The 16,940-nt window shown below is 46.2% G+C and overlaps 1 protein-coding gene across 2 annotated transcripts in view; it reads left to right on the top strand.

Moving 5' to 3' along the window:
* Positions 1-15,748, top strand: part of VPS39 (VPS39 subunit of HOPS complex) — a 47,599-nt gene extending 31,851 nt beyond the window's left edge. For both annotated transcript variants that reach the window (XM_086710450.1, XM_086710451.1), the window contains 14 exons: positions 3,697-3,839; positions 6,762-6,905; positions 7,380-7,521; positions 7,662-7,748; positions 8,049-8,122; positions 8,479-8,577; positions 9,172-9,289; positions 10,010-10,138; positions 10,783-10,885; positions 11,120-11,165; positions 12,070-12,219; positions 12,385-12,519; positions 12,783-12,874; positions 13,665-15,748. In XM_086710450.1, coding sequence (XP_086566576.1) covers positions 3,697-3,839; positions 6,762-6,905; positions 7,380-7,521; positions 7,662-7,748; positions 8,049-8,122; positions 8,479-8,577; positions 9,172-9,289; positions 10,010-10,138; positions 10,783-10,885; positions 11,120-11,165; positions 12,070-12,219; positions 12,385-12,519; positions 12,783-12,874; positions 13,665-13,740 — 1,538 coding nt within the window. In that variant the 3' untranslated portion in view covers positions 13,741-15,748. The remainder of the gene's footprint in view (positions 1-3,696; positions 3,840-6,761; positions 6,906-7,379; positions 7,522-7,661; positions 7,749-8,048; positions 8,123-8,478; positions 8,578-9,171; positions 9,290-10,009; positions 10,139-10,782; positions 10,886-11,119; positions 11,166-12,069; positions 12,220-12,384; positions 12,520-12,782; positions 12,875-13,664) is intronic.
* Positions 15,749-16,940: the final 1,192 nt, after the last annotated feature.

Raw genomic sequence — 16,940 nt, 5'->3', positions numbered from 1 at the left:
ATACTACCGGGCCCAGTGTCCTTTCATCCCTCTAGTATAGGATGGACTGGGCCCAGGTTTGCTTTCCTGCCCTTTCCTTTCCTGTGTTCCACGGATAGGCTTCCTACAAGGGTGTCCTATTTCTAGCTTTTATGAGTCAGGAAGAAGCTGTGTCTCCTGCCACTGGGGACATGGGACCTGTGAGTGGGCTTTATCAAATCTATAAACCACCCTAGACTTAATACAAAAATTTTTTCATGTGTGGGTTTTTCTAGAGAGAGGATCAGGACCTCTTACCAAATTCTTTAAGATGTTTTAGATCCTAAAGATGTTTAAGAACCAATATTTTAGCAGTATTTCCTTGTGGTAATCCACAACTTGTTCATAAAAAGCTCTAATGCAAAATAGAAAGGTAAGTGCTACCGGTATTTGCATGATGGCTTGATAAGAACACACACTGCATTGAGGCCCTGGGGTTTTGGAGTCTTGAGTGGTTGAGTATGATATGAATAAGATAATTTTTGTATTTCTTTTTTTTTTTTTTTTCAACTTTTTTTTTATTTATTTATTTTTGGGACAGAGAGAGACAGAGCATGAACGGGGGAGGGACAGAGAGAGAGGGAGACACAGAATCGGAAATAGGCTCCAGGCTCCAAGCCATCAGCCCAGAGCCTGACGCGGGGCTCGAACTCACGGACCGTGAGATCGTGACCTGGCTGAAGCCGGACGCTTAACCAACTGCGCCACCCAGGCGCCCCAATTTTTGTATTTCTTGAAGCCCATATCTAGATCTTGAAATTGAGCCTGTTGAATTGGTTCACATAGTATATTCATTCTGCAGTCAACAAAAATTTTATCAAGCTTCTACCATGCACTGAAGACAATTCTGGATACCATGTCGTGCGCTTATATTCTGATGGAGACAGGGCAGACAACGAAATAAACAAGCAAAATTGTAATATGTTGGGAAGTGGTAAGTCCTAAGAAAAATAAAACAGGAGAAGGGGGGTAAGGAGTACTGAAGATAGGAATTAGCATTGAAATTTGAGATTAAATGATCAGGGAAGGCATCTCTGAGAAGTTAGGGACTGAAGGAGGCTATTGCAGGCACACGTCCGGGGAGGTGCACTGCAGGCAGAGGGAATGGCTAGTGGAAAGGCAGTGAGGTTGAAATGGTGCCTGATATGTTCAGGGAGCAGCCAGATCCATGTGGCCAGAGCAGAGTTGATCTGTATCATTTATTCTGTATAAGAAATATAATCCCATTGTTAATTATTGGTCTGTATTACTGGGGATCTGATGTGTGGCATAATCCTGGACTCAGAGAACATGTGGCCCAAAGGCAGATCAGATAAGCCTGGTCAGCACCAGCTCTGCCTTCAGTCCTGGGCTTCTCGGATAAATAAGACATGTTGTGTGTCCATAAAGAGGTTGCATGTAAAACTGCTCAGTAAAACATTGGAATAAGCGTGAAATAGGTCTTCAGGCTTGTGGAGAACTGAGTCAGGAGGTCTCAAGAGGAGGGGAGAGAGGAGGTGACCTGGGCCCTGGAAGATACAGGGGAAAGGAGAGTGTAAAGGAAGCCAGGTGGCAGGAGGACACAGTTGTGTCTGAGGATCTGTGAACCACAGCTCAGTGGGATGTTTGTGGCGCTGGATAGATCACACTAGAAGGAGAAGCTGGGGCCAAATTTCAGAGGACCTTGAATACTGCAGGGGAGTTCAGACATCATATTGGAGGCTTTGGGTGATTGGCTTTGGGCACACGGTTTTAAGTACAATGACACCATCAGAGCCCTGTTTGTAGACACACACTGTGGTGCAGGAGGCTGATGGAGGCTCACATTGAGGGCCACCCTTCCTTCCAGCTCCCCAACAGCCGTCTTCTTTCCTCAGACTGTGTTTCTGTGTGGCCACCATGTACAACTGTCAACTGTCCTATTCGACCATTCAGGTGCTGCTTCTCACGAGTGTCTTCCTCATATTATCATGATTCTCTGATTTTGAGGAACATGGTCTTCCTGGCTGGGCAGAAATTTTGTGGCCAGACACAGGTTCCTTGGGGATGATGTGGGTCCTGGAGGGTTCAGGGCTGTGTGGCATTTCTCTTCTGGTCTGTTTGCCTGGTGCTTGCCTCCTTACAGAAGGGACATGGCCTTCTCTTGTTCCTCTAACTTTAAAAAAAAAATTTTTTTTTTAATGAAAATAAAGTAATGCTAGTACATAACATTATTAAGGTGTTAAAGGAAACAAAGCTTACTCCAGATCTAGCCTTGACTCTCATTTTGTCTCCTTCTCATCCAAACTTTTTCCACATGTCCACATCTTAATGTAATTATAATCATAAAGGTATACACTTTTATAGCTTTTGTCACATAAAATTGTTAGAGCGTTTTTTCATGTTGCTGTGTGCCCTTCATAATTATAATTTGTGATGATTGCATTATAATCTCTTAGTTGAATGAAAAATATGTTCTTATTTCTGCTGCTGAAGAAATTCCAACTTGTTTCCAGAATTGCATCGTTGCAAATAATGATGATAACATTACCTGTTCATTCAGATGTGTTTTTCCCTTCCCATTTGTAGACTATTTTGTTAGAGTGAACTCCTAGAAGTGGGATTAGTGGGTCCAGGTGCTTTTTTCCTTATTGAGGTAGCAGTATTTTTTGCCTTGACAGTGTAAAAAGGATTCAGTTTCATAATATTTCAAGCACTGGGTAGTATCATATAAATTTTTTTTTTTACTAATTAAATGGATATAAAAATGTGTACATGTTTTTAGTGTGCACTGTTTTCTTTTATTAAATTTTTTTACTGTTTTTTTTATTTTTGAGAGAGAGAGACAGAGCACGAGCAGGGAGGGGCAGAGAGAGAGGGAGACACAGAATCCGAAGCAGGCTCCAGGCTCTGTGCTGACAGCTCAGTGGGCCTTGAACCTACGAGCCATGAGATCATGACCTGAGCCGAAGTCGGAAACTTAACCAGCTGAACCCCCCAAGACTCCCTGTACTGTTTTGATTCTTAACGTAACAGAATGCTTTCCCACTTACTTATATTATTTTCTTGTCAGATATTCATGTCTTTTGCCTGTTCATCAAATGAATTTTTTTTTTTTTTTACCAATTTGTGTGGATTTGTTTTATATAATCAACTTAATAATCTCTTGCCATATATGCTGCAAATATATGCCCTAGCCTATCATTTGGCCATTTGTTTTAGTAATACTCCTTTTTTGACAGATAAGGTCATTGATCTTTTCAACTTTAATTGCCTTATCAGTTTTTCCTGGAAAAGTTTTTCTCCATTTTCAGAGAGCTCATAAATTTTCAGTTTGAATTCTGCATATGTGTATGTGTTCATGAATGGAATGTAGAGTCAAGCCATTTTTGTGATGGTTTGGTGAAATATAAATAGTGCTCAAATTATGTAAGTGTATATAGCTCATTGAGTCGTTATGTACTTGGAGTCATTCCTTTTTTAAAAAAGCCCATCGTGGGGGAGCCTGGGTGGCTCCAGTTGGTGGAGCATGTGACTCTTGATCTCAGAGTTGTGAGTTCAAGCTCCATGTTGGGTGTAGAGATTACTTAAAAGATTAAAAAAAAATCCTCAAAAAAAATCAGTCTGGAACTTATTTTGCCATAATAATAGCCTCATTTTATTGGCTCCTTAAATTGCTACATGATTCTTCCTGGGCAATCATGTTTACCTTCCGTTTAGATCCTACCCATGTGATGGGCCTGTACCCGGACCTGCTGCCCACAGACTACAGGAAACAGCTACAGTACCCTAACCCACTGCCTGTGCTCTCGGGGGCTGAATTGGAGAAGGCACACTTAGCTCTGATTGACTACCTGACACAGGTAGGTATAGTACAGAGGTGTGTGGAAGAGTTTGCCTGGGACTTCTAGAACCTGCTTTTCTATGACATGGAAGTGAGGGCCTTCTCTAAACCACAGGCATATTCTGTAAATGAATCCTATAGCAATCACGGTGGGCTCACACATTTCATTCTCCTTCATCTCCCTGTTCATTAATACCATTGAGCTGTTTGTTGCCAAATCTTAATACCAGGAAATTTACTTGATTTCTGGTAAATTTACGCTAAGGTGTTAAAGGAACTAAAAAGAATAAATTTTAGTTGATAGAAAATAATAATTTTTTTGAAACACTTTTTTGGAGCATACATACTTGTGGAAAAATATGTGCTTTCCCCAGGAAAATATAAAGCAAAAGTGCAAATCACTGATAACTCTCCCACCCAGAGAAAAGTAATCATTATATTGTTGTCCTTCTAGATCTTTAGAGCTACACTAACCTTCTTTATTGCGCTTCACAGATGCTTTTTTTTTTTAAACAAATTAAAGGTTTGTGCCAACCCAGCATTGAGCAAGTCTGTCGGCACCATTTTTCCAAAAGCATTTACTCACTTCGTGTCTCTGTGTCACATTTTGGTAATTCTCACAATATTTCAAACTTTTTCATTATTATTTATAATTATGATCTGTGATCATTGGTCTTTTTAATTTTTTTTTTTTTAATGTTTATTTTTGAGAGACAGAGATAGAGCATGAGCGGGAGGGGAGCAGAGAGAGAGTGAGACACAGAATCCGAAGCAGGCTCCAGGTTCTAGGCTGTCAGCACAGAGCCCGATGCAGGGCTTGAACTCATGAACCGCGAGATCAAGACCTGAGTTAAAGTCAGATGCTTAACCGACTAAGCAACCCAGGCACCCCAAGGAACCATTCCCTTTTTTCTTTCAAAGTCTTTATTTATTTTTGAGAGAGAGAAAGAGAGAGACGGAGTGTGAGCAGGGGAGGGGTAGAGAGAGAAGGAGACACAGAATCCAAAGCAGGCTCCAGGCTCTGAGCTGTCAGCACAGAGCCCAACGCGGGGCTCGAACTCACAAATCATGAGATCATGACCTGAGCCGAAGTCGGTTGCTTAACCTACTGAGCTATCCAGGTGCCCCCCAAGAAATCATTCTTGAAAGGAAGAGTCAGTTGATGTGGCAGATTTCATTACTGTCTTATTTTAAGAAATTGCCACAGCCACCCCACCCTGAGTCATCAACGTCGAGGCAGGACCCTCCACCAGCAAAAAGATTACAACTCACTGAAAGCTCAGATGATAGTTGGCATTTTTTAGCAATAAAGTATGTTTAAATTAAGATATGTACATTATTTTGTTAGACATAATACTACCATACCGTTGTATGCAGTGTGAAATAAATTCATTTGACTTGCTTTATTGAGATGTTCACTTTATTGAAGTGGTCTGTCTGGAACCAAATCCACAGTGTCTCTGAGGTATGCTCCTATATGTGTTTGTGAATTCAGTTTTTAAAAAATTTACTTATTGGATTATCATTGCCAGTGGATATCAAACTAAAGTTGTTTTATAGCTTACTTTTTAAAATTTAGCTTACTTTTTAAAAATCTGGCTGTATACTGAGAAAGTTCTTTCCTATCAATAAGTATTCTTCTATAACATGGTTTTTTTTAGAGGGAGTATTTAGATTTAAGTTTATTTTTCAGTTTACTGTTATGGATTGGTAAGTGAAATTTTCAGGTAAACACTGAAACTAATGTTTCCATTAAAGACTTTTCACCCTGAACTTCTCTCACAAAGGGTTACTATTAATTTCATGGGCACTCACCCAGAGTCAGAGAACTTAGCAAATGTTTTCCCCTTATATATTCTGAAGACCTCTGTAAGGCGTCCCCTGGCCAGGCCCTGAGAATTACTGCTAGGCAATTGTAAGCCACCTGCTTCTGGGTTAGTAAATGTCCTTTGGGTCTGATCAGGCATGCATGGCCTTGGCATTTCCTTGACCTTGGGCTCCAGGGCTATCCAGCTGTGGCTGGTGGCCTGCAAAGAACATACAGACATGCCTCTGTCTGCACCCGGCAGAGCTCATGCGGCTGTGCCAAGTGAGAAATGTTCCTAGGGCAGACCATCTCCTAAGCCCGTGGTGATAAAGAAGGCTCTCTATTGCCACTGTCTTGCATTAAGACTCCAAGCACACACTTTTCCCTGGACTTCTCTACTGAGATTTGGAATGTGTGAAGTTAACTGACACTGTTACTATGCCAGAGAGACGATGGAGTGGATAAGACTGTGGGCACTGCCAGACACAAGATAATACAAACCAGATGATTCTGTTTATATGAAGTTCTAGAATAGGAAAAACTAGTCTCTCATGATAGAAATCAGATCAGTGGTATAAGGGGTGGGATCCTTTCAGAAGAACGCAAGGGAACTTTCCGGGTTGATAGAAATGTTCTGTTCCTTGATTGGAATCGTGGTTACATGCATGTGTGTGTCCGTCAGAATGGATCTCATACTTTTAAAGGACACATTTTATTGTATGTTACTTCTACCTCAATAAAGTTGATTCAAACAAGAAGAAGAACATGGGCTTTGGGATTAGACCCTAATTTGAAACTCGCCTCTGCTGCTTGTGAGAGATGTAACATCCATGCCTTGGGTTCTTCACTTGTAAGTGGGGAGAATAATACTTGCATTTGTTTTAGATTTAAAATAGGATAACATAAAGTTCTTGGCGTAGTGCCTGGTGTGCAGTAACTACCCAGTCAATAATTGTTACTGTATCTGTGGCAACTTGGCATTCATCTGTTTTGATCCCTAATAAAAATTATGTCCTAATGTGAGATCAAGGTGGGTATGTGAACTGTTTTGGAGGTCTCTGGAATTACCTGGTAGCTCAGGTGATAAGGATGATTTAGTCCTGGCCTTGACCCTACAGTTTTGGGCCTTCGCAGAAACGAAGCCAACTGGTAAAGAAGCTGAATGACTCTGATCACCAGTCTAGCACCTCCCCGCTTATGGAAGGCACTCCCACCATTAAATCCAAGAAGAAGCTGTTGCAAATCATCGACACCACCTTGCTCAAGTGCTACCTGCATGTGAGTCCTCCAGGCATTCGGGTACCAACAATTCCCAGTCTGCTGAAACTGGGAAAATGCTACTTTGGGGTACTTGCCACTAGTAAGAGTGAAATCTTTGATGATGGGAACCACCTGGTCTTTTCATGACACCTGTGAGCTTCTTGGGATTAAGAGGATAAGGCAAGATATTGCCCCAGAATTTGCAGTGGGCTGGTCTCTGGCAAGATTGGGGTTAGTGCTACAGGGTGGATGGGGGCAGTGTTTCCTGAATGCATCACCTTCTTTGCCCCACTCCCCTCCAGAACATTAACATCTGTTGTGTGAACGAGCATGATGCCGTAACAGCCACTACCTGTAGTCCTGAAAAAGGGTGGTTTGCCTTCTCTTGCTTGTGTTGACACCCTGGCCTTTCAGCCTGAGGCAGGCCTGGGCTAGATGGGGCGGGGGCTCCTCCGTGAAGCAGGACTTTCTGCTGAAGTCCTTCATCTGCAGACGAACGTGGCCCTGGTGGCCCCTCTGCTGCGCCTGGAGAACAATCACTGCCACATCGAAGAGAGCGAGCATGTGCTGAAGAAGGCGCACAAGTACAGCGAACTGATAATCCTGTATGAGAAGAAGGGGCTCCACGAGAAAGGTGGCTGGACGAGGGTTCCTCTCATCTGGGAGGGTCTCTTACATGTAGATCGGGGAAGCCTACTGATGTGCGATAACTCTCCCATGGGGACGCACCTTCTGGAAGAGGCTTATGACCTTGTTTTTGGGCTTCATGGCCAGCTCTGCAGGTGCTGGTGGACCAGTCCAAGAAAGCAAACTCCCCTCTGAAAGGCCATGAGAGGACCGTGCAGTATCTGCAACATTTGGGTAAGTCCAGCTTTGAAAGGGAAGTGGGAAAGGATTGTGTTCCAGTGGACCCAGTCTCCCTCCATTTCTGATTCTGGCTGGTCAGTGCCCTCTCTCTCTTGTGTTTGCCCAGCTTTGTTTTTACTTTGGGGTAAAAGCCCTCCTGTGGTGGAACTGTGACAGCCCAGTAGGGCCAAGCAGCCCTAGGTGACTGGTGCTTGGACAGAACTATCCCTGGAAAGTAAATTCTGGGGCAACCTGTGCACCTGCCTTCCCAGTCCTATGGGCAGGTGGGCTTCACCTGCTGACTTTCCCCTCCAGGCACAGAAAACCTGCATTTGATTTTTTCCTACTCAGTGTGGGTGCTGCGAGACTTCCCAGAGGATGGCCTGAAGGTAGGTCACGGGGGTGTCTTGGGTTTATCTAGTACCATGCTTGGTCCTGATTCTAGTTAGGGCAGTGGCAGATGAAGGGGGAAGGAGGATTCATGCAGTTTCTCTGGTGTTCAGAGGAGTAGACTGGGAAATACGAGACAGCAGTGTAATGTAGCACAGAGAGCCTTGCACAGACACTGGGGGACCTGCGATCTAGGCTGTCGCACTAGCTACAGGTGCCATCTTGCATACCCTTCCGCCTTCAGAAGTCCACTTGACCCCTCCACCTGTGTGTGTGTGTGTGTGTGTGTGTGTGTGTGTTTGGTGGCAATGCAGACAGATCGTTCCACCACTGGAACTCAGGTTTGTTCCCACAGATATTTACCGAAGATCTCCCAGAGGTAGAGTCCCTGCCACGAGACCGAGTGCTTGGCTTCTTGGTGGAGAATTTTAAGAGTCTGGCTATTCCTTATCTGGTAAGATCTTTTTTGGGCTGAACTAAAAACCTTTAAACATGGGATCCAGGACCACATGGGTTAGTTCTTGGGCAATTTGGATTGGGGCTTGTGTCACTTGGGATTGGTAAGAATGTAAGGAAGATGATTTCAGCATCCTCTGAAGAAAGAGATCTTGGTAGATGAAGCTGGAAATGTAATTTTTTGATGAGTGCCTTCTAAATCTAGGTAAAGTACAGAGGAATAAAAGAATGACGCTCAAGAAAAACTTCTCTAAGCCACGTTTGTACAGCCACTCAGCAGTGACCACAGGACAACCACATTGGTTTTAAGTACTAGAATGCAGCTGTTTAACCTTAACTCCGTGGGCTGATGTGAGAGTTTAGAGGATCATGGGACAAAATTAATAAAGGAGCTTAGATTGCAAATCAAGAAAATAATCTCTGATGTTTGTAGGTTGTATTCTAAAACTTCCTGGTGGTTTTAAAAGAGCTATCGCTTAATTAGGGAACAATCTGGATGGGACCTGTTGGGCCTTACAAATGTGAGGGAGACTGGGTGAATGAACTGGGTCACAGTGCAGAGGGTACCAGATTGACCTGTGTTTTGCCTCAGGAACATGTCATCCACGTTTGGGAGGAGACAGGCTCTCAGTTCCACAACTGCCTAATCCAGCTGTACTGTGAGAAGGTGCAAGGTCTGATGAAGGAGTATCTCCTGTCCTTCCCTGCAGGTACCAGTTCTCATAGGCAGCCAGTTGGTCCTGTGCTTTAGAAGTGACCTGGGGACCCGAGGGTGACATGTGGCATAGGGAAGCAGACCCCACTCTTCCCTGCAGGCCCAGATGGTGGGAAGTTCCTCAGGATCCAGGGAAGCTAAGTGATCCAGCAGGGGAGACTCAAGCCCTTGTCTGGATCTGGGCATCTCTGAGCATCACCCTTGTGGGTGGGGGAAGGAACAGGTTTGTCTGCAAGATGACAGCTGTGCCGATAAGAAACAGGTTTGCCTTGTACAAGGGTGTTTGTGCAGCTTGTTTTTCTTTGTACCTCAAGCTGATGTTTTGGGGTCACGTAGAGACCATAAACTGAGAAAAGTCCAGCTGGAACCCACTGCGGAAGCCCTTTCTGATTATTGTGGTGATATCATTCGGTTTTCTTGATGACCCTACATTGCTTGCCCCATAGCATCCTTTCATATTGAGTTTGGTTTTCTTTAAAGGCAAAACTCCAGGGGTGCCTGGGTGGCGCAGTCGGTTAAGCGTCCGACTTCAGCCAGGTCACGATCTTGCGGTCCGTGAGTTCCAGCCCCATGTCAGGCTCTGGGCTGATGGCTCAGAGCCTGGAGCCTGTTTCCGATTCTGTGTCTCCCTCTCTCTCTGCCCCTCCCCCGTTCATGCTCTGTCTCTCTCTGTCCCAAAAATAAATAAACGTTGAAAAAAAAAAATTAAAAAAAGGCAAAACTCCAGTTCCTGCTGGAGAGGAAGAAGGTGAGCTGGGAGAATACCGACGGAAGCTCCTTATATTCTTGGAAATTTCTGGCTACTATGACCCAGGCCGGCTCATCTGTGACTTCCCTTTTGATGGTGAGTGTCTGCCTTATGGCCAGAAGCCATTCAGCAGAAGGCAATGCAAAAACTCCTCTTCCCTTTTTCCCCAGTGCCCTAGTCTTCCCAAAATTTGGGCCTGGAAAAAAACCACGTGTTTCAGGCCAGTGCTGCTGTTCTGTCCCATCTGAAGACTCACTTTTGTACCATGACTGAGAGGAGTCTCTTCTGGGTGTGAACCACTTGGTAATTGATGGCCAGGTTGAAACCTGTTTATTGCATCAGTACATGTTCTTGGTCAAGATCATTATTTAGCAGTATTTGTGATCTGGCATAATTTGTCTGAAAATGACATGTTTGTCTGATGTATAAGCTCTGGAAGAGCAGAGACCAAGTGTTAACTTTCTTTAGCTGGAGTGCTTGGCACATTGTCGGTGCTTACTTATCATGCACTTGGTCTCTTCCGGTGAGGGTTCTTAACCCATTTTAAAAGTGATCACAAAACAGATGGGATAAAGTACCTCTTAAAATATCTCCCTCCACCCTTTTTTAAATTTTAGCAGTTCTCCTTGACAAAATCCCAAGTAATAAAAATGTTGTCACCCATTTGTCTAACAGCTTAGCCCCTGGCCTGCGCTTACATGGTGTGGCGATGGCTACTTAACACTGCTTCTTCCTCCCAGGCCTCTTAGAAGAGCGCGCACTGCTGCTGGGGCGCATGGGGAAGCATGAGCAAGCCCTCTTCATCTACGTCCACATCCTGAAGGACACAAAGATGGCTGAGGAGTACGTTGACCTTGCCACGTACCACCCAAGGAGTCTAACAGCTGGCCCCACAGAGAGAGGAGAGGCGGGAGAAGTTAAGAAGGCCACCTCCCCCCCCACCCCCCCCCCCACCCCCCGCCTCCCGTACTGGCCCCCGATTGTGGCGCCATCAGGAGGCTGCTCAGGAGGCAGCATTGATGACCTCTGTCTAGACATGGCTGCTCCGGCCTTGTCTCACCACTTTCTCCCTTGCAGGTACTGCCACAAGCATTATGACCAAAATAAAGATGGCAACAAAGATGTAAGTAGTGACCCTGGCCCCGGGAGCATGTGCGCTTTTCACTGTCCCTCAGAGTACACCTCACCCTCTCTCGTTTGGCCATAGGTGACACTGGTGTGAATTGCTAAGATCACTGATTGGTTTTGCATGTGTTTATTGAGGAAGAGGCAGGGTGACCGTACATCCTGGTTTGCTTGGGATATTTTCTGGCTTATTGTCATCCATGTGATTATAAGTAGCGTCCCTGCCCCTTTACTTTCAAAAGAGTCCTAGCTTGTATGGTAAATTACGTCATCAGCCTGTTGAGAAGGAATAGCTAATGGTTGTGATAAGGCGCACTTATGTGCGCCATCTAGAATGCACTTGGATTTGTCAGTGTCTGGAAACACTTTTGATCGTCCTGCCTAGGGATATGGGGGTAACTGGAATCTAGGCGGTAGAGGCCAGAGTTGCTGCTAAACAGGGTGCTAAAATTCAACAAAGAATTACGAGGCTGCAAATCTTGAGTGCTAAGGTCGAGAAATCCTGCATTACTGGTACCAGTAGGAAATTATGACATGTCATCTCGGGTTCATCTTCTCTGCCAAAATGTGATAGGGGCTCAGCCTCAAACCCAGATTCCTTGGAGGGATCTTTTTTGAGTCATTTTGCAGTGTTGGCATTTTGTCAGTAGTGTAATGCTTAACAAATGTAAGGCATTTGAGTTTTGTCTCTCAGGAAAAATAGCCCTTAATTTATAACATCTGCTATTGACTGACTTTACCAAAATCTTTTTAAAATGTGAAAAATGATGAGTTTTAAGTGTCCCCTGTCAGCTATTACCACAGACTAACCCCTCTTACTTTTACATGTGGTCATGCTGGGGGGTTTCTGGGAGGCTTTCTGCCAGCCTGACGTATGTGGTTTGTACTTGTGTGAGACACAGGTGTATCTGTCCCTGCTCCGGATGTACCTGTCACCCCCCAGTGTTCACTGCCTGGGGCCAATCAAGCTGGAACTGCTGGAGCCACAAGCCAACCTCCAGGCTGCCCTGCAGGTCCTCGAGCTGCACCACAGCAAGCTGGACACCACTAAGGTCAGGAGTTCTTCTCGGGAAGATGGAGGGCACTTGGGGGAGCATTGAATGAGAGGAGAGGACAGAGAAATGGACTGGGATTCGAGAGCTCTGTGGCTTCAGACATTTCCTCAGGCTTACTCTTGTTCTGTTTCACCGTGTTCCCATCTCTGTTCCTGTCCCTAGGCCATCAACCTTCTCCCAGCAAACACTCAGATTAATGATATACGCATCTTTCTGGAAAAGGTCTTGGAAGAAAATGCACAAAAGAAACGGTTCAATCAAGTGCTCAAGAACCTTCTCCATGCGGAATTTCTGAGGGTATGAATTTTCCCAACTCTAAGGTGCAGCTATACTTTTTAGTATGAGAGATAGTTACCACATAGCCCTGTAGACAAAAGCAGAGTTTTGTGTTGCTTTAACACTGTAGCTCAAACCGATACAATAACCAACTTGACATTTAGTTGCAAGTGTTGTAGTTAGAGGCCTCTGTGGGAGCTGGGAGGTGAGACCCAGCCAGCCTCTGCTTGGTGTTCTGTGTGCTGGAAGGTGGGGCTTCTCTCCCAGTCGCTCTGCTCTCCCAGGTCCAGGAAGAGAGGATTTTACACCAGCAGGTGAAGTGCATCATCACCGAGGAGAAGGTGTGCATGGTGTGTAAGAAGAAGATCGGGAACAGGTGAGCCTTCTTCACAGCTATGCAGTTTCAGCCTTGATAGTGGTCAGGCTCGGGACGGATTTCTGCCCTTTAACTGAGGGGGAAAGCATGGCTGCTGACTCTTGGCCATGGTTAGTTCTTGAGGCTCCAGAGAGCAGTCCATGTTGTGTTTTGCGGGTGGGCTTGAGGATTTAAAGACTTGAAATGGCGTGGGGCTCTTGATTTTCTGCCTATAAAGCCCTTCCCTTCTGGCAACTATGCGTTGTGATGTAGCCAGTGTGTGTGTGTGTGTGTGTTGTATGTGGGCAGAAAGTTCTTATCTTTTAAGGATGTGCCTCTGCAGGAAGAAAAAGACTTGAGTAAAATCCTGAGCCAGCAACGTTGTGTTTCAAAGCATATATTCTAATCCATCCCCTTTCCTGCAAAGCATGGTGTTTTGTCCTTTTTCTTATGTGGGTGGAAGAATCCAAAAAGACCTTACTTCTGTCTTTTGTTAGAATTGGCCTGAAACTTGTTCTAATGAGCATTGTCACATCTGCATGAGCTGGTGCTGACTCAGGCCGGTGTCCTGCTCCATCTGCCCCATTTTGCACATTGATGACTTAATAAGAAATACTCCCATGCCTTCAAACTGCATGGAGCTCATCCTCTGTTTGGTTATGTGACAGAGATGGTGGCTCTGTAAATCCAGAAGACCCTCAGGGTGGGCCATTCCTCGTGGTTAGGGCGGGCCGCTTCTGGGGTCGCATATGGGTAAGGCGCCTTCTCTTAGAGGTGGTCCTCACTCCTGAGTGGCTTTCCCTCCCTACAGTGCATTTGCGAGATACCCCAATGGCGTGGTCGTGCACTACTTCTGTTCCAAAGAGGTAAACCCAGCTGACACCTGAGCCCAGCATGCCAGGAATTCTTCAGATGGACAGTTCAGCTATCCCAGAGAGGGGAAGGAGCACTGGCCTTAGAAATGAGGGGCTGCTTCCACCACCAGGTGTCTCCCCATTTGGACACTACTGGCTACCTTGAGCCCTGGCACATCTCTGAATTTATCAGACTTGTGGTCTGGTGTTACCAGCTTTTTGATAGAAAAAAGAGATTAGCTATACCTTATATACCATTATGTTGCAGGCAGTTGCAGAGAATTTACTACCTGCTTGGATGGGAGGAGGTGACGAAGGGCAGTGTCCTGCCTTTGTACACCAATCACCTGATCAAGGAAAGTGTCTCAAGAGTCCGTAACCCTGAGATTGTTTATTCAGAGTTTTCTGTGAAGGCACATGCAGGACTTTGCATGGAGCCCCCTGCGCAGTTGGCCTGGGGTCTGGAAGGAGAGCAGTCCTAGGTTTCTTCTCACTGCGCAGGCCGGACACTGGCTCTCTAGGTGATGACAGTCATTTCTCCATAGTCACCACTCTGTCTATCTCCCTGGGAGGCTCCCCACTCATCCCTTTATGTTTTTAGTCTCCGTTTCTTTCTCGCTATTTATTTTCTTCCTTTATCTCCCTTCACTGCTCTACCCCAGCTTTGTCTCCCATTTTCCCGACACCGGGAATAACTAATATTTTAAACAAGGTAAAATGAGAAGCAAGAGGAGGTCTCAGTTTCCAGGATACACCGATAATTGATTGTCAGGTATATTGTAAATAGATCCTCCTTGGACTGAGAGCTCTATGCTTAGAGGCTTAGGAGAGGGTCATCCTCCGTCCATCAGGGCCAGGTGTGACGGTGGCCCTAAGGATGGCCTGTCATATCTCTTAGACATCTGAGGGGCCTCCTGCTCCTGGTTCACCCACCAGCCACCCAGGGCAGGTTGATTTAGTCTGTGGGCTGAGAGCTTTGTGCCTTGGGCACCTTTCCCTTTGCAGCCAGTGCGGCCCGCTTACCTCTCACAGCTTGGCCTGGCAGTTGTTCTCTCCAGCTGGCTTGTTGCGGGTGGGTGGGTCTCTGCTACACACAGGACTGCTCACATCGGGAACTGACAGGGATGTGATGTCAGGCATGCTTGCGAGGTGCCCGGGGACAGCCAAGAGCGCTGCAGGAGGTGGCAGCAGCACATGGGTTTGTGAAGTCACTCCCTACCACATCCATGGAGGGGGCAGGGAGACTCCCCACCCCCGCGGGTATCCGAGACAGACGGGAGGAGTGTCTAGCATTGCAGGCAGACACACAGGGAGAGCAGCCCTGTGTCCTGTCCTCCGTGGGGTTTACAACGCACAGTCTTGTTGCTGCTGTGTTTTTAATGGTGATGAGGGTGGGTGATGGTGCCCAGCCCCAACAGTGTTTTAGTAGCCTGTCCTTGACATGCCACGGTTCTTTTTAACCCGCAGCACTGTGCCATTTTGGGCCTTTGCTGTAGGCTGACATACTGGTGTAGTAGACTAGGCTCCTCCTGGGCACACTGTCCATGGAGGGTCCGCGGGGACAGAGTGCATGCCCTCGGCATCATGCACGCAGATGGGGACTGCTCAGGTTTGGGAGACAGAGCAGCGCTTCAGGAGAGTCAGGCCCAGCTGGCCGTGCCAGCCCATGAGAAGCAGTGCTGCCCTTGGACCTGTTTGCACCAGTTCGGAGGAGCTTCCCCTGGAAGCAGCAGTGAAGTCATGAGGCCGGCCCTCCTCTGTGCAGCAGAAGCTCGCCCCACTATGCAGACCCAGTCTTCCTGGCTTGCTCTGTTTGTATCTTCCATTCCCACGACCTGTGTGGCACATGTGTTTGAAGCAATAGAATAAAGAATGCGTGTTTTCTTCCTTTGGAATATATAAACGATCCAGCTTTCCCAAACTCCATTTTTCCTTCCCTGGACGCTCTTTGCCCTCTGTGGAGATGTGGAGAAGGCTAGACATGAAACTCTGTAATGACTCTTGAGGATCTTATAATAAACATCATAAAGTAAGAAACCAACCTGTTTGGGTCTCTTTTCCACGCGTCCTGTGATGGAGATAACAATGAGAAGATACTGATTTAGGTAAGAATTGAGAAGAATAAGCCAATTCGTGACAAAGAGAGAAAAGACAGTAGAACACCTGTGGCACCTGTGTGTCTCAGTCTGTGCCGTCCAGCACAGCTAGTGTGGCTGTGGTGGCTGATGGTGTGACAGCACAGGTATAGAACATTTCTGACATCACCAAGTTGTGTTGGACACACAGGAACTCTAGCTAATCCCAGTTGTCTCCCCGGGCGCTTCACATATTAGGGCCTCATGGCCTCTTCCTGCAGCTCCTGCTGACCGGGAGAATCACGAAACATACACCCAAGGATGTTTGAGAAGTGGAGAAGGGTTGGTCCATTTTGGCCAGCTCCAAAAAGGCAGTTTGGTCTTTCTCTGTCCCCCTCTTTAGCCATCTCTGGTCATCCTGAGTATTCTTTGAGAATGAAAAGCATCTGGAACTAAGAAGCATGGCTTTATTGAGGCACAGGACCTGTGACTCCCAGGAGAGAGTGTTGTACAGCCCAGAAAATACATCAGTCAGGAGACGGGACGCCAGACTGCCGTGTCCGCCCCAGCCAGCTCTGCGCCCTTCCTCATGCCCCTCTGGTGTGGATCCACGGGTCCCCTGCATGCTGTGCATGGATACCACCAACGGGGCGGCACTAAGGCATTTCTGAGACCTCAGGACAGGTCTTGGCTTCATGGCTCAAATTAAGCAGAAATAGGCCCTCCTGTTGGAGCCTGGCCAGTGGCAGTCATCCCCTTTTTTTCTGGGAGTTTCTGGTCTCAACTTGCCTACAGTGTTCGTTTTGGAATTGAATCACCTCTTTTTTGGATGTTGTTTTTTCAGTCTCCACCTCATGCCTTGGGGAGGAGAGTGGAGATGACTAAGTCTTGGTTGAAGAATAGAAATTATCTCCCATCAGCTCACTGCCCCAGAAATCTTTTCTTCTGGAAGCTGCCTGGATGGAAAAATACCACCTAGAGTGTCGTCCACAGAAAAGGGGACATCACGTACCATCTGTAGCCTGAGGCTTATGATGGTCAAAAGAGGACCCTCTGAACTAAAGCCTTATTTCTAGTAGCTTAAGGATAGGCAGACTTGTTTTAGCTGTCACTATTGATACCACCTGACTGTATCCCCATCTGTATACCCGGACCATC

This window comes from Puma concolor, chromosome B3 (genome assembly GCF_028749965.1).
Source record: "Puma concolor isolate L17-30 chromosome B3, mPumCon1.1.hap2, whole genome shotgun sequence".
NCBI classification, from domain to species: Eukaryota; Metazoa; Chordata; class Mammalia; order Carnivora; family Felidae; genus Puma; species Puma concolor.
This window is presented reverse-complemented; position numbering and strand designations above follow the sequence as displayed.